Here is a 24307-nt window from a genome sequence, read left to right on the forward strand (position 1 = left end):
AAGCCCCAGACCACCTGCCCTGAGAGGCCTTCTGTCAGGAAAGGTGCCGCTGAGCAGGGAAAGGTCTCTAGCCGCGGCAGGTGGCCTTGGAGGGGTTCCCTTATTCAGTGGGTGCTGGCAAGCTCAGAGACAATGTCTGGGCCAGCCATGGTGAACTAGCCACATGAATGGCTCTTCTGCCAGTACCTAACCCATCCTGGAGCAGAATAAAGAAACCCTTAGGGCAGAAACGGAGGAGGCAATGGCACCCCACTCCAGTACTCTTGCCAGAGGAGCCTGGTAGGCTGCAGTCCATGGGGTTGCTAAGAGTCGGACACGACTGAGCGACTTCACTTTGACTTTTCACTTTCATGCATTGGAGAAGGAAATGGCAACCCACTCCAGTGTTCTTGCCTGGAGAATCCCAGGGACGGGGGAGCCTGGTGGGCTGCTGTCTTTGGGGTCGCACAGAGTCGGACGCGACTGAAGTGACTTAGCAGTAGCAGTAGGGCAGAAAAGTGGTTTATTTATAAAAGAGACTATTAGAGCAGGAAGAGGGGAGGAGAGCGGAGGAGCACCCAGACATGTTGGGCCAGGTTCTGACGACAGTACGTGTTTAAAAACTTGGGGAAAAGATCAATTGTACTGTTGGAATGGGGTCCTCAGGGGGGCATTCCTGTAAATTGCTCTCTGTGGCTCTACCCTCTCTAAGGCATTTTCCAGCCCTTTGACAGTGGAGAGCTCAGAGGAGTGGAGATTTGGGTGGTGGGTAGGGGTTTTAGGATGCCAGAATCGATATGTGCTCCCACTTCATCCCTAAACTCACAGCCCTCTACACACACACACAATTTGTCTGTTCAAGCCTTTTGATTTTTTTCCTTATTTTGGAAGAAGAGGTGTCACTTAGTCACAAAACAATAATAGATCTCCTAGCTCCCAACTTTTAGTCCCTACACAGTGCCTTGCATTTCTCCAGGCTGAGACATTCTGGACCTGGGAGTCCATGAACCCACATGGGGTGACTGACCATGGCCACCTGGACCGAGGTTGGGAGGTAGAAATAGGGAGATGGCTGAGGAAGCCAGAAACAAGAAATCTGGAGGTGACGTGTCAGGCCGAACCTCTGCTCAGCTAGACAGTGGGCAGAGCCCCTGGGCAGGAAACCTAGAAGTTCTCATAATGGTGGGAGAAATGAGTCCTGTCCTGCCTGTTGATGAGCTGACAAGCCTTTTCTACATTCTTGGTCATGCCAGGGGGGCCGCAGCTGAACACCCCAATCTTCCGGACCTGTTGGAGAAAGAAGTGAAGGCCAGCTCAGTAGTCACTGTCCAACTCAGTGTCTAACTCCATGTTCATGTGAAAGACCAGCAGGAGTCCTTGGTGAGGACTCATTCCATGATCCTGTGAAGGTTTACTCCATACTGTGCATGGTGAGGGCTGGCTCAGGGTTTATAAATCTCACCGAGTTTTGGAAGACTTGTTCTCTGTGAGGCCAGCCTTGACTCTTTTCCAAGGCATTTGCTAGCCCAGTGTTTGTCTGGATAGTATTAATGGTAAGGGTAGCTCTGAGTTTATGGTGAGGACCAGCTCCACCACTGAGCCCTTCCTTCGAGACAAGGCATCATAGCTTCAGAAGTAGCAAGTCCCTGCTGCCTGCTTCCTCCCTTGGCCCTTGAGTGGCCTGCATCTCTCCCTTTCCATTCCATCACCCCACCAGACTCCTCAGGGATGGGTCCTCCTCCCTTTATGGAGCAGGTTTGGGAGCTTTGCTCAGGCCTCAAATGATGAAGGTGAAGAAAACCTGAATGTGGGGTGGGAACTGACCTGTGGATGGACCTTCTGCAGAGAGTTGAAGAATGCCTCGAAGGGGGGGCGGCCAAAGTGGGTGACAGAGCGCAAGCCTGTGAACAGACTCCGGTTCAGCACCTTCTGGAAGTGCCGCTCACAGATGTACTGGGGGAGGAAGCAGAGGAGGAAGGTCACAGCCAGCAGACTTGGTCAGCTTCTCGTCCAGAGGCTGGTCCGCCCACCCACCTTGGCCATCCTGGCTTGCCCTGCCCACCCACAGAGCCACTCCTTGGTTGGCCCTGACACACCAGCATGGTGGTCCTGAGGTCGAACTTCTCAGCCAGCTGGGTGATATAGATGTGTACAGACACGAGGTCCTGGCGGTCATTCTCCTCCACCTCCCGGATGATGTCAGCCAGCCACTCAAACTGCCGTTGGGTCCGAGTCACCCAAATGAAGTAGATCTGGGAACACAGGGCTGGAGCTTAGGACCCAGCTCGTCTCAGAGTCCCTACCTCCCAGGAATCGCCACTCCTGGTCTCAGAGCAGCTTGTGCCTCTCCCCTGGCAGCCAGAGGAGGTGAGTGTATGGGGCCATGCTCTGAGGTGGGAGACAGAGTTGCCCTAGGACACGGAGAAGTGAAAGTGAGCAATAGCCTGGGGCCGTTGAGAAAGGACCCCTGTCAAGTGAGCTGAAGGTCTGGTGGGGTGGGAGGCAGCCTGCCCTTCCACTCAGTCCAGTGGGCCCTGTTCAAGCTGCTAGGCTCCCAACCTACAGGCTGCCCGAGGTGAGAGGGACCCAATAAGGGGTGCGTCACAGAACGGCCTCTGGGAAGACTGACTTGGCTGCCTGGAGTGGATGGGCATGGGCTCAAAGAGAGACCAGGGAGGACTTCCCTGTGGTCCGGTGGCTAAGACTCCATGCTCCTAATACAGGGGGCCCGGTTTTGATCGCTGATCAGGAAACTGGCTCCCACATGCTGCAACTGAGTTCTCAAGCTGCAACTAAGACCTGGTATAGCCAAATAAATAAATGGGTCCCTGTGGGACCCATCTCCAGCTTCTGATAGGAAGAAATGGGGCTGTGTGAGTTAAGAAGCAGAGACAGCTGGCACAAACAGGGAAGCCAGGTAGTTGTCTGTCACCCTCCGAGTGCTGACAGCATACAGGCTGGGCCTCTGCCCGCTGCATTCTTGCACCCCTGACTCACCTGCCGGGCCCAGAGAGACAAGCAGGGGCCCGCCACCAGGGCTAGGCTCAGGTGAAGGGGCCTGGTGTGGAGGGGCCTGAGGGCCTGGGCTGTGTTCCTGGAGCCGACCAGGCCCACCAGCCCTGCCTTGCAGCCTCTCCTCCTCTTCCTCTTGAGAGCAGGGCCGGTTTCACCGGTGCCCCACCCCAAGTGTTCCCTTCCCTCTCCCCACCCAAAAGTGCTTGAGGGGCGGGCCCCCTCTCCATCCCTGGCTGGAGGGACTCTCAGAAGCAGATTCTATGTGGGGCACCGCATAACTGAGGGCAGAGCCTGCAGGCATCAGCAAAACCACTCTGTCCTTTAGGGTCCAGGAATAGTCCGACTGTGCTGTATGCTGCAGTCCATGGGGTCGCAAAGAGTCGGACACGACTGAGCTACTGAACAACAACAATATCCTGACTCTCTTGGGTCAGGCCAGCTCAGCCTTGCCTAGAACAGGGAGGCCAAGAACAGAGGCAGGGGACAGGCACAGATGGACACAGTGACAGGGAGCAGGGGACCACAGCTGGTGGGAGGAGGGGCCACTCACCTTCTTACAGAACACTTGGCAGCTGACTGATGACTTGAAGACCAGGTCTTTGAGGATGGAGGCAAAGGGGGTGACCCCAATGCCCCCTCCCACCAGCACTGACACCTCAAACTTATGCCACTCCTGGTGGCCCTCTCCAAATGGCCCATCGAGGTACAGCTGCAGGAAAGGGTTAGAGTTAAAGGGTTAGAGTTGAGTTCGGCTACCACCACAGTTCTGAAGCCAGAAATGGGAGGCAGAGAAGTGCAGGTAGGTTTATGGAATGAGGGAGCAGTGGGAGCCTTGAAGCATCATCTGGAAGAATCAGTCTCTCAAGGAGGAACACAGCGGGGAGTCTGGTGCCGCAGAACCAACGCCTACTAAGGGGATGTGGGAGCATGTGGTACACCTGGCCTGGGTCTGGGCACCTTTGGATATTTGGCACAGCTGTCATCCGTCGGGGGTGAGTAGATCTCCCTGAGGCGGGTGGTCCAGGGCCCCGCTGCCCGGATGTGCAGGCTAAGCGTCTCCTCATGGGGTGCTGACGTCAGCGTGAAGGGGTGGTACTCGGTGGTCCCCAGAGCCAGGCAGGCGATCCGCACCCACTGTCCTGACTTGTACTCAAAGCCTTGGGGCCGCTGAAACTCCAGGTGGGTCACTCCTGAGGGGAGGTGGGCAGTAGCCCGCTGTTCTGAATCCAGCAACAGTGGGGCCCCCCAAGAGTTTCCCCACCTGCAACCTCAGCTCTGCTTTTAGAATATGACAAAGGAGGCCTCCCCTCATCAGAAGTTACAACACCCCCAGGCCATGTCTACCCTGAGCAGGGTTTGGGCAGCACTGGGGCTGGTGGGCAGCAGGACAAGGAGTGGCCTGGCCCAGGCCCCTCCTCTCTCTGGTGTGAGAGCAGCTTAGGTCCCCTGGCAAAGAGCCTCTTGTACTCACTCCCCCATCCCTACCACCTCAAAGACCCTGCTAACTCCACTGGACCAGGCTTTTCCCTGCCCTGTCAGCATCCACAGAACCACCAGCCTGCTCCCCCGACAGCCTCTAGGCTGGTACCTGAAGGCAGCAGCTCCGCCTTCACCACGCTGATCTCCACCTTCTTCCGGCTCAGGCTCACCAGCTTGTCCCCCACATAGATAAGTGCTGGGACCAGGAAGAAGATGTGGAAACGGGGCAGCTGGATCAGGGCGAAGCTGCCGTGGATGATGAGCTGGAGAGAGCAAAGAGTACAGCTGAGGTTGAAGCCACACCCACAAAAGGATCTGACCCCTGCATCCTTCCCCAACTGGCCTATCCAATCCCCACCTCATCAGGTGCAGTGCTCCTTCCAGGCTCCAAAACCTAACCACTCCCAACCCATCCTCCATAGCATCCATCTGCATCTTCCTGATACCATCCTAGACTAAGCCACCTGCACTCATGTGGTAGCCTCCTAACTGTCTGCAGGCTGCCCTACTGTGATGTATTCTTTCCAAGACAGTCAGTATGACTTTTTAAGTTCCTTTTATCATGTCATCCCAGCTCAGAAAACCTTAGAGGATTTCCCACTTCACCACAAGGCCTTGTGATGCTCTGTTTTCTGCCTGGCAACATTCCCCGCTCCCTGTTTTTCAAACACAAGTTCTTTCTATTTCTGGACTTTCCACCTGTTGCTCCCTCTGGTGGGAAGGCCTTTCCCCTAGTTCCTCCCACCACCTCATTTTTCAGGTCTCCGCAGAAAGGCCTCCTCAGGCCTTCTCCCTTCCCCCAGCACACTCTCTATCCCGTCTCCCTGTTAACTCCATTCACTGTCGTCATCCGCGATATTTGTGTTCCTTCATCCATAGACATGTTTACTGTTGTTCTCCCCACTGGACTGGAGAAGTAGGGACTGCATCCATTTTCCATGACACTCTCAGCTCCCAGCAGTTTCTGCCTGGCACATGGTAGGTACTCAATAACTAGTGAGTCAGTGGAAGGGGTTTCCCCAATTTACCCAACTCTTTTGGAGACTAAGACACCTAATCAGTCCTCTTTTTCCATTTAGTAACTAACAGGTATTGTCCAGCTCTGGTTCTTTCCCCAACCAGCTGGTCTAACATGGTCAGAGACAACTTGCCCCATTCTTTCCGCTTGCTTGTTTGAGTCTGGTCAGTCTGGCTCCCCACTCCACCTCTTCTCAGGATCTGCTCACATCAGACTCACAGTAGCAAGTCCCCGAGGTCTCCCTTTAGATGGCATTCACTCCCACCCTCCGCAGCCTATGGCTCTAGTGAGCATCCCTGCCTTGCCTCTTTAGCAACAATGTCCTGCTGGTTTTCCCTCTTTCCCTCTCTGACTGTTCACTTTCTATCTCCTGCACTGGCTCTGCTCCTCCCAACTCCTAATCCTATGTGTTGCCCAAGCCTGATTTCTTCACCCTCTGCTCTTCTCCTACAATCTCCCACACAGCGTGGCTTCTCAGCTGAGCCACAGCCCTTCAGCTTCGAATATTCTATTGTCATTCCCACCTCTCCACCAGTGCTCCTGCCTTTCTTCTTTTTTTTTTCTCTCGATCAGGGATTGAACCCAGACCTCGGACCCTTGGCAGTGAAAGTGCAGGGTCCTAAGCCCTGGACTACTAGGGCAGTCCCTCATAGGTGCCATTCCTTCCACCTAGAATGCTCAGTTCCCACACTGCCCTGTTAAACCTTAGCTTATCTCTCCTTCAGGCTTAGCCCAAGTTCCGTCTTCTCTGTGAAATCTTCCCTAACCAGTTTGGCCCAAATGAGGCTCCCTTCAATGAGCTCTTGTAACTGACAGACTGGAACATTTAGCTCAGCAATTAATCCCATATTATCTGGTCATTTTGATCATTGCACGTGCATGGCACTAATCTCTGCAGCTAACCCTCAATTTCCGAGGGCAGAGTTTAGAGTCTCCCCCTCCTCTGCTGGGCCTGTGTGTGTGTTAGTCACTCAGTCGAGTCTGACTCTTTGCGACCCCATGGACTGTAGCCCACCAGGGTCCTCTGTCCATGGACTTCTCCAGGCAACAATACTGAAGTGGGTTGCCATTTCCTTTTCCAGGGGAACTTCCTGACTCAGGGATCGAACCCAGCTCTTCTGCATTGCAGGCAGATTGTTTACAGAGCAAGTATATCCTAGGCCCTCAACAGATAACTGTTCAAATGAACTCAGTCCCTCATTCAGCTCTCCATTCCTCCAGCTGAGTGTTCCCCAATTCTTGAACCTCTCCCCACAGAGCTAACTCGAACCTTTTTGGGCTGTGAATTGTCTCCAGTTTTCCCAAGATCCTCTTTCATTACAGAGCCCACGCCAACCCCTGAGGCTTTCTGAGCATCCACTGGCTGAGAACAATGTCTGGATGACTTCATACTCCTCTGTTTATACACCTTGCTTGGTGTTGGCTCTACCTTGAAACCGCAAAGCTGCTGCAGAGTCATGATTGATCAAGGAGCCTGGGGAACAGCCTGCCAGCTCAGCTTTGCTGCACTAGCTCCAGCCTCTACAGCCTGAATCAGGAGCCTAAACACCTTTGCCCAGGGTCTGCTCCACACTGGAGTCATTTACTTGTAACTTCTCTTTCTGTCTGAGGGCAAGTGGCCACATCTGAGATAAATGGAAAGGCAGCTGATGCTTTGTGCCTGCATGCTAAGTTGCTTCAGTTGCGTCCAACTCTTTGGACCCTATTGAGGAGCCCACCAGGTTCCTCTGTCCGTGGGATTCTCCAGGCAAGAATACTGGAGTGGGTTGCCATGCCCTCCTCCAGGGGATCTTCCATGACCCAGGGATCAAACCCAGGTCTCTTATGTCTCCTGAGTTGGCAGGCAGGTTCTTTACCACTAGTGCCACCTGGGGAACCCTGCGATGCTCCCAGGCTGCCAGTGCTAGGACTTCCCAGCTGAGGGTCCTGCACCTTGGTTAGCTGCTGACTTCTCTGTTGGCTTCCCCAGTGATCCCCAGAACCCAGGGATAAATCAGAAACCAGTCTTGCTCTCAGAAAACAAGGCTGGCCACTCTTCTGGATCTAGTTTTTTAAAAAAGCTGCTTTATCAGCAGGAACAAAACTATGATCTCCACCCCTAACAATAACAGTAACCCAGATTCTAGGGCTCTACCCATTATCAAGAAATTGGTGAGGGAGGCATAAATTAGCCACAGCTTCCAAAGAAACAAACTCATGAGTTCTCGGAAACATCTAAGCTGAGGCTGGGTAGTTCTCCAGAACCATGAAGTGCTGAGCCTCAGGCAAGATGGAACCAGACATTCTTACTTCCCACTGAAGACAGAGCTGCACCTGGGAGGGGGCAGGGCAGACAACCAGTGCCATCCGGACCCAGGCAATGAAGACCTTTCTCCCTTTGTCTTAGGACAAAGAAGACCCCTGTGTGCAGTTGTGTCTAGAGCCAGGTGACCTCCAGGGCAGCCATGTGTGAGCTCTGCATGTTTTGAATCCTGGCAGCCAGGCTATCACCAGTGGGGACGTCAGAGCTTTGGGACTTGGTTTACCTTCTCAGCAAGGCCCTCAGATGCCCTTTGGGGAAGTGCCTGTGTCTGTGAGGAAGGCAGGCCAAGCAGACCCATGCCGCAGCAGTACAGATCAGAGTTATCTCTGGAAACAGCCACTAAAGTAACAGAGAGCAAACCCAGGGGAAGAGGGAAAGGACAGAGGCAGGGAATCTGAAGGAAGGGAGGCAGGAGCCCAGGATAAGAAGGAAAGGGGACAGGTGGAGTCTCAAAATCCATTTTATCAACAATCCAAAGACACTTTGAGCAAGTTCATTGACATTACAAGTGGCACTTAGCTAGCTGGATGGGGTAGCTAACACCGCAGAAACAAAATGGCAGAACCTACTTAAGGGTGAGTTTCTCTTTAAAAAGACAATGCTCCCTTGAGTGAGTCCACCCAAGAGCCCAAACCACCACCCAAAGACGGGAAAGACTGACTGGGCAGAAATGATGTGGGGGTGTCTAGAAGGAATGTAGATCAGCCTGGTAAGGCTGCTCCTGCAAAACACATGCCAGGGAGTCAGCCTTCTGAGTGCTGCATGTTGGGTCAGTCTACCTGAGCGCCCCATACTATAATCTCCATCTTTTAAGGTGGATGTCTCAGCCATTGCTGCCTCCCTGGGAACATCCACCCAGACTCTGCTGGTCTGGTTCATATCCCAAACCCCTCACCAGCACATAGAGCAGGATGTAGAGGTGATGGGTCAGCCAGAAGCCCCGAAAGCTGCAGCGCCGGAAGTGGCGGGAGGCGAAGATGTACATGATGGCGAGAATCAGGAGCAGCATGACTCCCGTGAGACCTGCAAAATGAACATGGGGTGAGGGCAGAGGAGCAGGGCCTCACAGAGCCGGCTGTTCTGAGGCTCCCAGGGTCCCCTCTCCACTCCACAGCTCTAGGCAAGTGACAGAAGCCCACCATCCTTCCCTCTTCCTCTCCCCAACACCACTGATAATAAGCGCCTTTCACTTCCCCAGACCCTGCTTGTCCTTCATAGACCCTGTCACGATGGTTATGTCTCAAGCACCCGTGTCATTATTTGTTTCATATCTGTCACTTTCTTGACTCTCAGGTCCACAAGAACAGGGCTCAGGCTAGGCTAGTTCACCACTGCACTCGGGTGCCTGGTGTAAGGCCTGGCACACCATGGGCCTTAGGAAAATGTGTGCTGAGTGAATGAATGGACAGGGCAGCTACTCTGAGTCCTCTGAGTAGAACTCCGGATGTTGTAGGCCCTACCCTTGGGGAGTCGAGGCTTGGTCAGGGGCCAGGTAGTACTCTACCCGGCAGCCACATCACAGAGCATGAACACTGACACAGTGAGTGAGTGGGACCACACCATCACTGCTCATCACCAGAGCCCCCCTGAGTTCCACCCACTCAGACCTGGTGGGAGACCCCTCCTCTCACAGAGGATCCTAGGCAACACTGGAGCCATTCCAGAGAATGGTCCCTCACATGATCAAGGAGGAGGAGGCAGAAGTGAGGAAGATTAGAGCCCTGTAGTGTGGAAAAGCAGAGATTAAGAAGGGATCTAGCCAAAGCCTATAAGTCCTGAATGGAGAGGAGAGCGTAAACATGGCTTGATCCACTAAACCCCAGTGTGCAGGATCAGCAAGCACTCTCTGAAGTTCAAAGCAGATCATTTTAGGGTTTAAAGAAAAATAAAAAAAACATGCTGTGTTTTACAGAAAGGAGTGTAACACATTTACAGAAAGATGTGTTACTCCAAGGAGGGAACAGACTTAAAATATAAATAGCTTCAAGAAGCATTTGAATAGATTCATAGCTAATAGCTCTAAAATGGGTGATTATGGGGAGTGGGGAATATGGGCTCTTGTAAAGACTACAGAACAGAGGGGAAGCCTATTTGCCAGGAGGGGGAAGGGTATTTGCCAGGCTCCATGAAGAGCCCAGCCCCTCCCCCACATAGCTGGGGCACAGCATTCCTCAAAGTCACTGTCATGGTAGGTGTGTGTGTTCAGGTGGAGGGGATACACTGCTGTTCCTCAGAGGGAGTAACTAGCTCAGAACTGGGGGAGGAGCCCAGCTAAGCTCTTGAGAGAAGGCCTGGAATGCAGTCCCCTATAGCCCAGGAAAGCACTCTGGGCAAGGGCAGAGCCTGGCTCACGGTCAAGGCCAGAAGCACCAAGCCAGAGTGACTGGGCTGCCTGTGGCAGGCAAAACCCAGATCCTGGCACTCAGAGCCAGGCCCAGAAACACATGCAGCAGACAGGGCTCTCACCTGGCACAGTCTGGAAGAACCACCAGTAATACTTCTGGGGGAACTCAGATCTGTGGGGAAGGGAAAGCAAGTGAGGGGATGTCTAGGACTTCCAGAAAGGACCCTCTAGAGGAGGCACCCCAAACCAGCCACCAGTCTCCCTTTCTGCAACTTGGGATTCGGGGCTCAAGATGATCATTGTGCTATAACCTGGAGGGGGACCCACTCCTGAGCCAAGAAAATTTTTTTTCTTTTTTTTGAGCCAAGAGGATTTCTGCAAATAATTTCACCCTCTTCACCCCCAGGCCAGGCCACACACACACACACTCTCACTCTCTCACTCTCTCTCTCTTTCTCTCTCTCACCCATTGTCATGGAAGAGGCCCGGAAAGAGGCAGGAGAGGACGCTGAGCGGGCTGATGGAGAAGAGGTACACGTTCACCACGTGGCCTGCACTGTGTAAGACTGAGGAAGACCAGACAGGGTAGGGATGAGCCTGGGGCCAGCCCACTGGGGGTGCTCAAAGCATTCAACCCCAGCAGGAGGACTCCAGCCAGCCAGAGTTGGGGGCCTGAAGAAGGACCCTGGGGATCTAGACTTCTGTTTTCTAATCAGCCTCCTGTTCCTCTCCTGCCTCACATACACATTATCCATGAAAACAACCCCAGAGGTCTGAAATTATACTATTAGAAATTCATTCCTTTGGTTTCTCTCGCAGAATTATGTTTTAAAACATAAAAGTTGGGGGAGATCACACACTATTATGTGCACTCATTTTGGGGTGTGAGTAACTTGTCAGTGGGAAGTGGTGAGGTGGACTTTACAGCCTGGGGCAGTGAGGGACTCCTGGGCTTACTTCACACCACCGTCATCCCACGAGAAGGACATCTAAGACTAACGCTCACATTACACGCGGGTGGAGAAGAGGGGGGCTCTCAGAGGAAGGGGAGCCTGCAAGGGGCGAAAGAGATGGAGAGGATCCCTGAGACTCCCAGGCCCTGCCTGTGAGGACGATGGCAGTAGAGGCAATGAGGCGATGGAAGTCCACGGCGGCGTCGAAGGGCACGTAGCGGTTGAGGAAGGTCTCTCGCAGGAAGGTGATGAGGTTACGGCACATGGTGAGCAGGATGTAGGAGAACATAAAGGAGATGCTGGCCGCCGTGCCGCGAGACAGGATGATGCCCACACGGGTGGTGTCCGTGATGCCCTTGTGGTGAGCCGCAAAGGCGTAGTCTGCAGAGGGCCCTGGCCGGTGAGCTCAGCGCAGGCCCCGGCCCCCGGCCACCACTGCGGCCCACAAGCCTCCCGCAAGCTCTAGTCCAGCCGGCACCTCGCTCCCCTGAGGCCCCGCCCCCAGGGCTGTCACTCATTGCCGCCCCGCCCCGGGGCTGTCCGTCCCTCGCTTAGGCCGCACTCCCAGGGCTGTGGCTTATTGTAAGCCCCGTCCCTCCACGGCTGTCACTCACAGTAGGCTCTCTCCAGGAAGAGACCCCCCGCAATCGCGTAAAACACCGCCAAGCAGCCGATGTGGCGCCGGTAGTTCTCAACGAAGCGCTTGAACTGCTGCACCGTCTGGTGACGACGGCTGCGTTGAAACTTCTCTCGGTGAGCCTCGGTGAACAGCAGGGGCTGGAACGATGTCACCCTGGAAGACAGGAAGTCTTGGTTCTCCGCTAGGGACCCGATGCTAATATGTACCCGTTCTCCAGAGAGGAGAAAGGAGCATCAGGTTATTTAAGACAGTAGGGTGTAGACCTCAAAGGCTCCTTAAGACCACCCTCCTTAAGCGGGCTGTCAGTGAGGGGACGCCCTTGCAAATGGTCACTTGGTCACTCTTCTTCCAGTCCGTTAGCTCTCAATTCCCACCAGCTCCATTCTCATCCTTTACTGGAGGCTCTTCCTCCAGGAAGCCTTCCCTACCTCCCAGGCATAGGTGACCACTTCCTTGAGCTCTGAAGCCTCCTGTTCTTACCACCATTACAGCATTCATCGTGGGACACTGTAACTATCACTGTACCAGACTATTTCAGCAGACTGTGACATTCTTGGGCAAGGACTGTTCATCTTGCCCATACCCCCAGTGCCAGCACAGTGCCTGGCGTTAAATAATCAATGTGTGCGTGCCAAAGGGATGGGTGAACTGCTTGGGCTAAAGGGAAGGAGCAAGCATACTTCTTGCCAAACCTCCGGCGAATCTCCTGGGGAGGGTCTGTGTCGTTGGGGTACTGCAGTCTCCGTGGTGTCAGCTCCACCTCGATGTCAGCGTCCTTTCGGGGACGGCGAGCACTCACTCTGGGAGAGGGACTAGGACAGGAATGCAGATTAGGATGGGACCTTGGCCATCTGAGCCACCAGATTCTCTGCTGCCCCTCCCAGAGGGCTTTCTCTGCCCTTTTCTAATTTGCATGAAAGCACTACTTGGGCTAGTGAAGGTCCTGATCCCAGACATTGTGGAGAAATAAAAAGCACCCTGACCCTCTCCCTCCAACATCTCCAGATGAGGGCTTACCAGAGCTTCTCCTGGCTGATGTAGGAGGCTCGCCGGCAGAGGTCCTTGATGACTTCAGGTACCTCCACCCCTGCAATGCAGAGCCGGGCTAGCTAGAAGCTCAGGGTCCAGGGCCCAGGAGGACCTATCTCAAATGCACACCGCTCACCCCATGTCCGGACACTGTAGAGGGTCCCTGGCCAGTACACTGCCTCTGGGTGAGCCAGCCTCAGTCTGTGATCCCAGTGGTAGCTAGACTCAGCCATGAGGGGTTAGGGAGAGGGTTTGAAACCAAGGTGGCCAGGCAGGCTCCCCTGAGTATGTGTTCAGTTTCAGTCCTACACCTGAGACTGGTATCAGGCTTGTGGGCTAGGGTTCAGGAACTGTACATAACCTGCCTGATAAGACTGCTGCTGCTGCTGCTGCTGCTAAGTCGCTTCAGTCATGTCCGACTCTGTGCGACCCCATAGACAGCAGCCCACCAGGCTCCTCCATCCCTGGGATTCTCCAGGCAAGAACACTGGAGTGGGTTGCCATTTCCTTCTCCAACGCATGAGAGTGAAAAGTGAAAGTGAAGTCGCTCAGTCGTGTCCGACTCTTAGCGACCCCATCGACTGCAGCCTACCAGGCTCCTCTGTCCATGGGATTTTCAGGCAAGAGTACTGGAGTGGGGTGCCATTGCCTTCTCCCACCTGCTAAGACTACTCAGCCACAAAACCCTGCTAAGGATCCTCTGGCTTAAAAACTCCCAGGAGTTAAGTGTAGACTCTAGGTAGTACATGTATGGGAGATGACTATAAAATTCTTTCCCCTTTTCTGTGTTTGAAAGTGCTCGTAATAAAATGTTAGGGGTTGGGAGGAACCCTCCCAGAAGCCGCCAGAGCTAAGGGGCAGGGCAGGACTGAGCTGCAAATCCAGGTTCTCACAGGAGGTCTGGGAACATCCAGGTCACTTTCAAATGCAAAACCAGTCTTGAAGATTACCCTGGTCTATAGCCCAGAGGCCAAAGTGACTAAACTGAATTTAATGAAATGAGCGTTTAAAAATAAAGTATAGATGTCTGTCCTCTCATACGGTTCAGCAAACAACAGATGTGGGAAAATGGTAACAAATGGCCAATGTAGGTGAAGGGCAAAGGGATGCTCCTTGTACCATTCTTACACCTTTCCTGCAGGTTCATGATGTTTCCAAGTGAAATACAGAGGAAAGAGCAAAGCACAACAACAATTAAAAACCAAGCAGAACAGTACTCAATGCTAACGCTCAACTTAATCCTCAAGCCTGGTCCTCCCACCCACACCAGGGCCTGGATGTCCCCAGGACTCGTCTAGGCTCACTTCCTGGCATCTGTCCCTGCTTTCCCCTCAGGCCCAGGGGCCTGTCTGGTAAAGGTGGGAAATTGCAGAATCAGGAGTGCTGGGTCTGTGCTCTACCAAGCCCCCTCTCACCCTGGGGACCAGAAGCCCTGACCAGAGGCCCAGCTGTGTCTTATACAATTCACCCCTCACCCCATCTGGGCTGCTCAGCCCCCCAAATTCTCATAATACTGGAAGGGACTGGGTTTGGTCTCAACATGTTCCAGTGAGAATTCCAGGCTGTGAAGACTCTGTAACAGCCCAGAGGAGGCCACAGGCAGTCCCTCTGCCTGCTACCTGGCCCCTCCTCACCCTGACTCTAGCCCCTAATCACCTGAGTCAGACATAGGTGGGGCAGGTAGTCAGGGGGAGGGAAAAAAATAGAATGGGACTCCATATACTCAGCAAACATTTAACAAGCACTCCTCCGAGGGGTAAGGTGGGAAACAAAACCAGAGCAGCCCACTGCCACCATCAGACCCCCAGCTGAGATGGGTATAGCCAGATACGAGGAAACACGTTTTCCCTCATGACGTAGGCACCAGGCACTGGGGCCTTTGACAGGAAAGCAGAATTCCAGCTGCCATCCCCAACCCTATCCTGACCCTGCCCACCCCACCAGCAGGGCTGCACTATGACTTTTCTGGGCCATGGGCACTACTGCCTTTCTGTATTAAAAAAATATATTTTAATAATTATGTTCGTATAAAGAAGAATATAATCCAAGCTGGATACATTACATATTTATCAACATTATTATATTAATTCTTCTGACTGTAAAAGAAACATAAACATTTCAATGGCACCTCAAAGCATTTGGACCCTAGGCAGGTGACTGCTGTGCCTACTAACTGAGTCAGCTGTGCCCAGCCGGCTGCCCCACCTTTGACACAGAGCTGCGTGAAGCGGAGCTCGCTGTCGTGGTCCCGCAGCATGAAGTGGAAGTCCTCCCACGTCAGCTCCTGCTTGTCCTGGAAGCCTGACTCCCGGAACATGGACTCCACCACCTCAGCCAGCTGGGTCTTGGTCAGGCAGTTGTTGGAGATCTCAATGAAGGACCTGGGGCCGGGGGGAGGAAAGCCATCAGGCCCCAACAAGCAGCCTGCAGCTTAGATGCAAAGCCATCCCAACAGACCTTCAGAGCTGAGCCAACATGGAAGGGCCTTGACTGACTAAATCCCAAGCCCTCTCCGAGTTACAGCAGTCTCTGGCTATATGGACTCTGTATCTGCTGTTTACCTCCTGCTCTCTCCTTCACGGCCCCCCTCTCTCCCCCACAGTTCCTTCCCTGGCCCACTCTCCCAGCTCTCCTGCAGCACCAACCTCAGCATTCTGATGAACTCATCCTTGGAAATGAGGCCATTCCCATCAAAGTCATACATGCGGAACATAAGGCGAGACTTCTCCTCGGGGGAGCCTGGGAGAAGAAGGACCCTGTGAGAGCCTCGGCCCACCTGCCTACACCCCAGGCTGGCCAGGAGGAGCCTCACACTGGATCGACCCACTGCTGGACGCAGCTAGGGTTTGCTCTGCTTCCTGACCCCTACCCGGGCATTCCCAGGTGTCTGCCACGACTGGAGACCTGGCCCCAGTACTTCCCGTGTCTTAACAAGTCAGCTGCACCCCAGCCTCAGTCTCCAGCTCTTCTCATCTCCTCCTGTCTAGGTAATCACTCCCTCCTCCCTCACCTTTCATGAAGACCACCAGGATATCGAGGAACTCCCGGAAGGACAGGTAGCCATTGCCGTCTTTGTCGGCCAGAGAAAACATGGACTGCACAAACATGTCCTGGGGCTTGAGGCCCAGGGACTCGGCAAACTCAGCCCGGCTCAGCTCACACGTCAGGGCCTCCTGCACCTTCTGCGATGAGTCCAGGGGCAGGGCCCCTGCATCTGCCTGGTCGATGTCCAGCACCTGTACTTGGGCAGCAGCAGAGGAGGGAGAGAAAAAGACAAGGCTTCCTTGACTTGAAGGCCAGTGCAGGCTTTTGGTGCCACCTTTTAAGGTGACTGCTCAGCAGCCCCACCGCTAAGCACTAGCCCATCAGCCCTGTGGGTGGTCCCTGGGTCTCTGTATTAGCTGATTGGATCAGGGATGCACACTTGACCCAAGCAGAAGGTCTGAAATTGAGACTGGGAGGTCCCAGGACAGTCTTGACCTGAGTGTAAGAAAACAACCACACTGCTCCTTCATGTGCTCAGAGACAGAGACAGGAGGAAGTGGGGGGCGGGGGGTTGACTTCCCTGGTGGTCCAGTAACTAAGACTCTGTGCAGGGGGCCTGGGTTCGATCCCTGGTCAGGGAATTAGATCCCACATGCCACAGGTAAAGTTCTAGCATGCCACAACTAAGACCTGGCACAGCCAAATAAATAAATAAAAGGAAGCAGGGGCATGGAGAAAATGGAGGCAGCCTGAGACAAAAGTGGCCTTGTTTGATGACAGCTTTCCCTTTCCTGGTCCCTTTCAGACCAGATCAGTCTTCCCTTTGGACTTCCTGAGACACCACTCTGTCCTCAGAGTCACTGACCCTTTGTCCGTGCTAGCTTTAGCAGGTGTCTCTTATCTCCAAAGGAGTTTTGACTGAGAACATCCTCAGCTGGGCTGAGAACACGTTGGGCTGGGGCAAGGGGAATTCTCATGGCAGGTCATCTTCAGCCCACCCTCCCCGGGGCTGCGTGATCATAAAGACAGACGGTGAGGGCAGCAGGCTACTGCACCTGTCCTCCCTGTCTGTCAACTGGGGGCCTCCAGGTCCAGGGCCGGCTGTGATTTCATGAGCTAAACCTCATTGCTTCAAGCAAGGTGCTGTGGTAGAAAGAGCCTGGGGCTAGAGGCAAGAGATCAGGGTTCATGTCCCAACTCTGCCACCCATTCACACTGCATGACCTCAGGTAGGTCCATTCAGCTGTCTGGCATTCATTTCCTCACCTGTCTTTCTTATATCACAGGGTTATTGTTAGAATCAATGAGAGGTTGCGTGGAAAATGTTTTGAAAGCACTGAGCAGATAGAAAGGGTTGGCAGCTACCCGCAGAATACAGTAACACACCCTTGACAGTTCCCAGCACAGGGAGTTCCCAGAGCACTTTGGGTCCTAAGCTGAGAGGAGGTGCCCAGGTCCTGGCAATGAGTCACCCCAGTGGGGGTCCCTCCACTCTCCTGCACACTCAGGTTCAGCTTGTTGGAGGAGTGAATGACATGCCATGTGCCTGGCATGTAATGAATGACCATTAAATAGTGCCTTCCTTCATAAATCCTTTCCCCAGTCAGCCAGCCCTGCTCCTTCACCTCAAACATTCATTTTCTTCCCCTCTACTAAGCATCTCTGCCCAGCCCTTCATGCTGCTTTCTTCTGAGATAAAATTTTTCCAACTTTTTTTGAGTACTTGCCAAATCTTACCTCCACCAAGACTACCTTACATCGGCCTGAAGCCTTATTACCTTTTCTGAACTCCTAGACCACTTACTTCCTGGATCTCTTTTGTAGCTGTCGTTCTTCCCAGTTATCTTTCTTCCTATGCTCACACCATCTTCCTGGTGGGATGATAAACTCCACCAGTGGGGGCTGTATTTATCCTTCATCTCCCAAGCTTCTCCTCTCCACTATTCTGCTTCCAGGCTGCCTGCATTTCTGTACCAGATAGGGACTCAAGTCCTTGCAATTCTCTTCCTATCTTGTTTACCCACATCCTCCCAATAGACTCAAAAATCTGCAAGGTGAACACTAATGTCCCATCGAGGCCTCTGACAGCTGTGCTCCCCCAAGTACATGTGGCCAAGGGCCCCCATACTGCTCATCTCACCCTAAGTTCCTGCAGCCATTGGGGCAGGATGAGCTGCATGAGGGCAGCAAAGTGGTTAGCTGTGAGCAGTGAAATAAGAAATGACACATTCAGATAACCGCCTTCCTGGGCATTGCCTCCCTGGAATCTTACAGACGAGGGTAGGCTTGGGAAGGGGGCAGGAACATCTCCTTACAGCAAGGTCAGGTAACTTGGCCCAAATCACAGCAGAGTTGATTGTTAACTAAGAACTCGGGGCTTATAATCTTCCCTGGTGTCACCCCCTGGCCTCACACAGGTATACCACTACAGGCAGGCCCACATGGACAGAACCGACCCCACATACACACCTGGGAGAAAAGGTGCCTGAAAAAGGTCTCCAGGAGGTGGCTCCGCTGCTCGCGTGTCACTGCCGCCCTCATCAACTCCTGCTCTCGCAGCTCCCACTCCTGGAAGTTCAGCCCACTCTCCTTCAGAGCGCCCCGCAGGCTCTCCACCATCACTTGCCGTTCTTCCTCCAGGTCAAATAGCAGCACCTTTGGAGGAGCCATCGGGAGAGCAACCACGTGTCAAGGCCTTATAAGGGACTAGGAGCCAGAAACCCGGCCTGGCCCAGGGCCCCTCCCCTCCACCTGGCTGCCCCCATGGCTGTGGCCGGCTGGGCCATACCAGGTCATACTCCTTGGGGATCTTGAGCAGCAGGGCGCGGCGTCCGTGGTTGCTGGACAGGATGAGGTTGACCTGCTGTGGGGGCCGCAGCTGGACGGTGCGGAGCACGGAGAGCCTGCCATCCACCATGTGGATCTGCCCAGGCTGCAGGTGCACCAGCACAGGCCGGCAGGGCTCCTTGCGGCCCTGCCATTCCATTGCTGGAGAGAGATGAGGCTGGGTCAGCTGGGGGCTTCCTCCCCGTGCCCCACCACCGCCTCGGGGAGGAGGGCCGGCTCAGGGCTGGAGTTAGTTCAAGGCCTCTGAGCTCCACGTCCTGTCCTGGGTACTGGCGGTCATCCCCTGCCGACAGTCGCGCCTCTAGTCCATGAGCAGCATAACTACCATGTCCCGAGTGTTGAATATGTGTTCAACACTGTACCGAGTGCTTTACGTGAACTACTTTATTTAATCTTCACAAATCTATGAGGTTAGTGCTATTGTTATTATCATGTTACAGATGAGAAAAAAATAGGTTTAGATAGATTAAAATTTGTCTGAAGTCCAATAGCCCATAGGGGTGGAACCAAGATCCCAATTCTCAGTGAATGTGACTCTAGACCTTCTTTAATGACTTCCTTGTTGCCTGAAATTCCAGTGTGAGACACTGCAAAGCAGCAGTTTTTGGGAATTTGTGAGTCACAATGAGCCTGTGAAATGTAGGCAGGGTCCTGTGACTCCTCCCTGTGAGTCTATCACATTCTGTTTTTGGGGGGGACCATCAGGAAGAGCTAAGGAGGATGGAGGACTCCTGATCCAACTCCTCCTAATGCCCCAGTGACTCTTCCCGCCTGACCCGGCCTGACCTTTGCCCTAGGCTGCTGAGGGATTCAGGGGCTGTAGCCTGGAATCATGATCTCCCCTCCCCGACCCTGGCCAGCCCAAGGCCTACCTTTTATGCCCCCCATGAGCTTCTCACACATGATGCTCTGGCGGTCTTGGCCCTGGAGCCTCTTTAAATTTCTCCTCCGGAGCTGGGCAACGATCCAGGCACTGAGCAGGCTCACTGAGAAGCAGAGGCAGTAGGATGCTCAGGGGAAGGTAGAGGTCTGGGGAGATTAGTGGCTTCCTTCACAGGTTTCTTTCCTTGGGAAGAACCCCTGCTGTCCTCACCTCCTAGGTTACCCATTCAGTTGTCTCAAATTATGAAGTGCCCTGGGAGGGAGGTGCTCTGCATCCCACAGGAAGCTTTGTGGAGCATCTAAGGTGCCTGCCTACGCTTGCCTGCTTCTACCATTTGGGTCCCTTCCCAGCTAGAAATTGGTCCTTGTGCCAGAGACTGGACCCACTCTACCAGGCTGCTGATCGATCCACACACTTAGTCAAAGACTAAGTCCCAAGCCGTTGCCCCAGCAGCTACATCCCAGCCCTACTTCTTAAGCAGGCATTTGCTTCTGACAGTTTTCCACGCCCAGGCTCCTGCAAATTGCTGTGGATTGTGGGTTGCCCATGGCTCCTGAACCAATCTGGGCCCTGCGAGGGACCCCAGAAGACCAGGAAGACAATTCCCCCTGGAATGACTTATGTGTAGCTTTAATATTTCTCACGTCCCACCTGCTCTGATGTTTTCATCTCCTCGGAGGAACAGTACTCTGCATTGGTTGGTTGTCATAGATGCAGCTGACCCCACCCCCAGCTGATACCTCTCACCCAGCCCCACCCTGCCCATCACTTTTACCCAAGGGGAAGCAGCACAAAGTCCCGATGGTGACCCCGAAGCCAAATCCACTGCCTTCAAAATAGTCCCGCATGATGGGGGGAGCACAGGCTGGCAGGCCTTCGGTGCTGAGCTGTCCTGGCTGTGGGCAGGGGTCTCCTGGGGAGACAGAGGAATGTACAGGCCTGGGCGTGCTGGGCCACAAGCTCTGGGACAGGATCACTGAGGAAGGTAGGGTGGCAGAAAGAGTTCTGGGGAGCAGAGGAGAGGGGGCTTCTTACCCCTGCCATTGTACCAAGAATGTGGCATCTGCCTACTTGGGTAACATGTGGGATAAAAAAATGAACCTCAACCTGTCTCTCCCCCACACGCACATAATACACACCCACACACACATAGAGCCCTTTCCTCATCACTGCAGTGGGATTAGGATATCCCTGGCCACCTGATGGGAAGAGCCAACTCATTGGAAAAGACCCTGATGCTGGGAAAGATTGAAGGCAAAAGGAGAAAGGGGTGGCAGAGGATGAGTTGCTTGGATGGCATCACTGACTGAATGGACATGAATTTGCACAAACTCCAGCAGGTAATGAAGGACAGAGGAGCCTGGTGTGCTGCAGTCTCCATGGGGTTGCAAAGAGTCTGACACAACTTAGCAATGCAACAACAACAAAGGATAGCTTGGCCCCCACTATGCTATAACCATCCTGGCCAAATGTGAGGAGACCTGGCCTCCTCACCGGGTCTTTCTGCATCTCAGTACTACCCTCGCTTGGGTACCTGCTGGGGTTTTGCAGAAGGGACCCTACATGGCTGTATGTGGCCACCTGGGGCCCCAGAACCCAAGTCTTCAGGGGCAGAATCAGGGTCACTCCCCACATGGAGTCTACTACCCAGCCACCCTGAAGCAAGCCCCCAGCTCAGGAGGGCTGAGGCACTAGATCCCAAACCCCACCAAGCGCCCCAGGCCACTCACCAGCATGCCAGAAGAAGACACTGGGCTGCAGGGCACCAGAGTCCACCTTGGTGACAGCTACTAAGACATCCCGTAGGGAAGTGTTTCTGATCTCTGCAATCTCTCTTTCAGAGAACAGCCTGGGAGTGGGAGAGGTAGTGAGCTGATGAGATGGGTGAGAGAGGCAGGCCCCTAGGCCCAGGAACCCAGATGAAGGAAAAGACAACAGAATGTTGGGGTGGGAGTGGTGGGTCAGCTGGGAGTCAAGGGCCCATGGGGGCCATTCACGGGCAAAGGGTCTGGGACCCAGACTGAGGTAGAGTCTGAGGTGGAAGCCAGGCAGGCCTTACCCATTCTTGCTGTTCTCAAACCAGTAGCGGTCACCATCCCGCAGTCGCACAAACTGATCAAGGATGATAGTGCTGAAGAGGGGTCCAGGGTCCCCGTGGCTCTCCAGGAGCCCCCCGGGGAGTAACTCCAGCCGGGACAGGTCCTGGTTGTACAGGGCCGCCGTGGCCTCCAGCACCTGGAGCCAAGAAGGGAGAGGTGCAAGGATCGAGTACCTGCCCTCTAGCCAAGAGCTGGCTCCCAGAGATCAGCCCCAGGGATCATCATAAAAAAGTGACAGTGACAATAAGTCACTCATTATGCCCTGGGCACTGCTCTGAATGCTTTCTATAAGTTGACTCATTTATGAGAATTCTCTCACAGACTCAGCTGCTTATTTTATCAAGTTAAAACAGGCAGGCAGTCCCCTAGGTGACTTGTTCTTGAAAAGGTATGACAGTTGAAGGGTCAAAATCAGCACGAAAGTTGAATGGTTGAATGATGAGTCAGAAAAAGCTTCTAATCTTTACAGGTTAAAAAAAAAGTTTGGAAAATCGAATCCCTTCATATCCATTGCCTTTTAGAGACAGTATATGAACAGTGTTGTCCACCTGACTTTTACTGTAGTTCTTTTTTCCACAATGTAAATAAGCACTGTGTGCTATGCTGTGCTTAGTCTCTCAGTCGGGTCTGACCCTCTGAGACCCCATGGACTGTAGCCCGCCAGGCTTCTCCGTCCATGGGATTCTCCAGGCAAGAATACTAGAGTGGGTTGCCATGCTGTCCTCCGGGGTGGGGGCGGGGGGTCTTCCCAACCCTGGGATTGAAGCCAGGTATCCTGCATTGCAGACAAATTCTTTACCATCTGAGCACTGGACCAGCTTAATTCCAATGAGGCCCAACTGAAGTTAAGGATTTGCTGCCTTTGGCATAGCTGGTGATTCCTATCTACATGTTGATTTTATAAAGGTTTCAAGCCTTATGGACATATCACTTCTTTATAACCTTTCAATTCTCCACTTTCCAATAATTTTATAAAATAGTGAGGGCAAAAACAATAAAATAATTATTTACTGCTAGCTTCCCCAGTGGCTCAGAGGTAAAGAATCCACTTTCAATGCAGGAGAGGCAGGAGATGAGGATTCAATCTCTGGATCAGGAAGATCCCCTGGAAGAGATATGGAAACCCACTCCAGTATTCTTGTTGGAAAAACCGCATGGACAGAGGAGCCTGACTGGCTATGGTCCATGGGGTTGCAAAGAGTCAGACACAACTGAGGTGACCGAGTACAACTGTAGAAGCAATGCTGTGCCCAAAAGGTAAGGCAGCCAGAACTGGTCTGCTGGCTGGCAGGCCACGCCATTTGCCCAGGTCATAGCTCAGAGTGTGACAGCTGACTCTCCAAAAGCAGCTTGAATATTGGCATATGAAAGTACAGTTTGTTTCTGAATTAAGGACCTGCTAAGCTCATTCAGGGAGTTGTTGGGAAGAGTAAATGAGATGAACCCTATCAAGTGCAACAGATGCTCTCTAAACATTTGCTGGATCTGCACAATCACAGAGTCTAAAACTGATCCTGCTGGTCTGGTAACTTCCATCCTGGTGTGTGATCCTGGGAAAAGCGACCTGGGTGAGCTCTGCCCCTCTCACCAGGTGCTTGTCTCTGGAGCCTGTATCTTGCTGTCTGTCTTCCGTGTCTCAACTCAGCGTGCCCTGGACCTCCCCCCACCTGGCCCCACCAGCAGGGGCCCAACCCCTCCTCACAGTGCCATCACTCCGGGAGAGGGCTGGGTTGATGTCCTGCCATCTGGTAACTGGAGGCAGGCCCAAGGTTGCCCTGGCCTTGGTGTAAGAGGGCAGGCCCAGATCTCGGCCCCTGAGCAGGCAACTGGCCAGGTGGTCTGTGCGGGAAAACTTCAGTGGCCCAGGCCAGAAATCTGGGGATGAGATACCGAAGAGTCTGAGGGAGCTCCTGGACCTCATGTCCAGGTTCCCACCAGCCCTGGGACCCCAGCCATACCCACACAGAGGGAGCTGTGGTCTGCAGGTCAGAAGCTCCGTCAGCAATGAGAGAGTGCAGGTTTCCCACACCCCGTCCCCCCAACCCAGCATGCCTCCCTGCCTGGTTCTGGAGCTCCCACTGAACTTTTTCCCAGGGGCCAGGGCTGCATAGCCTGCAGGGACAGCCTCAGCCTCACCTCGCACGTCCTCCACCACCACATGGTCCTCTCGCTCAGCGATCTGGGAGGCCATGCCCAGCAGTAGCGCATCCACATCTTCAGCTCTTTGTAGGTTGGGGTGCTTTAGGGGTGGGGAGAGGGGAGAGGTGTGGCTAAAGGGGCCAGATGTTGGGCAGTCAGGCTCCCTCAACCCCACACTTTGGGTCCTGGGCCCACCCAGTCCTGCTGTTTGCTCCCAAACTGGAGAGTCATTCCTCCTCTACAGCTTGATCCCCTACTCAGGATGAACAATGTCCCCATCCATCCAGAGCGCATGCTGCTAGGACACAGGTCTCCACAAGCACAAGGGACCTAAAACTTTACTTCTGTCTTAGGAAACTTGATGGTACAGTTGCCAAAGGCACTAGGTCTACGTCTTGACCCTTGCTCTGTTAGCAGCCAGTTGTGTGACAGGACCTCTCTGAACTCAGTGTCCTGCCCTTAATAAAAGGGCCTTATTAATAAAATAAAATAAGTAAAATAATACAAAGGTATTAGCAGGACACTGATGTCTCTTTCAGCCCAGATCTATGACTCTGCTTTCCTCTCCCCTCTTTCCTCTTACCTACCCTCTATG

At 53.5% G+C, this 24307-nt stretch overlaps 1 protein-coding gene across 1 annotated transcript in view; it reads right to left on the reverse strand.

Moving 5' to 3' along the window:
• Positions 1 to 237: 237 nt before the first annotated feature.
• Positions 238 to 24307, reverse strand: part of DUOX1 (dual oxidase 1) — a 32895-nt gene continuing 8825 nt past the window's right edge. The window contains exons 11-34 of the mRNA XM_019967971.2: positions 23710 to 23812; positions 23276 to 23448; positions 21534 to 21709; positions 21205 to 21323; positions 20250 to 20387; positions 19464 to 19577; positions 18533 to 18732; positions 18214 to 18399; positions 15770 to 15995; positions 15405 to 15498; positions 14965 to 15140; positions 12748 to 12817; positions 12411 to 12542; positions 11705 to 11883; positions 11241 to 11471; positions 10604 to 10703; positions 10260 to 10309; positions 8689 to 8816; positions 4583 to 4736; positions 3952 to 4184; positions 3545 to 3703; positions 2076 to 2231; positions 1804 to 1932; positions 238 to 1266 (exon numbers count right to left, since the gene is read on the reverse strand). Coding sequence (XP_019823530.2) covers positions 1144 to 1266; positions 1804 to 1932; positions 2076 to 2231; positions 3545 to 3703; positions 3952 to 4184; positions 4583 to 4736; positions 8689 to 8816; positions 10260 to 10309; positions 10604 to 10703; positions 11241 to 11471; positions 11705 to 11883; positions 12411 to 12542; positions 12748 to 12817; positions 14965 to 15140; positions 15405 to 15498; positions 15770 to 15995; positions 18214 to 18399; positions 18533 to 18732; positions 19464 to 19577; positions 20250 to 20387; positions 21205 to 21323; positions 21534 to 21709; positions 23276 to 23448; positions 23710 to 23812 — 3549 coding nt within the window. The 3' untranslated portion in view covers positions 238 to 1143. The remainder of the gene's footprint in view (positions 1267 to 1803; positions 1933 to 2075; positions 2232 to 3544; positions 3704 to 3951; positions 4185 to 4582; positions 4737 to 8688; positions 8817 to 10259; positions 10310 to 10603; positions 10704 to 11240; positions 11472 to 11704; positions 11884 to 12410; positions 12543 to 12747; positions 12818 to 14964; positions 15141 to 15404; positions 15499 to 15769; positions 15996 to 18213; positions 18400 to 18532; positions 18733 to 19463; positions 19578 to 20249; positions 20388 to 21204; positions 21324 to 21533; positions 21710 to 23275; positions 23449 to 23709; positions 23813 to 24307) is intronic.

The sequence above is a fragment of the Bos indicus genome, chromosome 10 (genome assembly GCF_029378745.1).
Source record: "Bos indicus isolate NIAB-ARS_2022 breed Sahiwal x Tharparkar chromosome 10, NIAB-ARS_B.indTharparkar_mat_pri_1.0, whole genome shotgun sequence".
In the NCBI taxonomy this organism is placed as follows: domain Eukaryota; kingdom Metazoa; phylum Chordata; class Mammalia; order Artiodactyla; family Bovidae; genus Bos; species Bos indicus.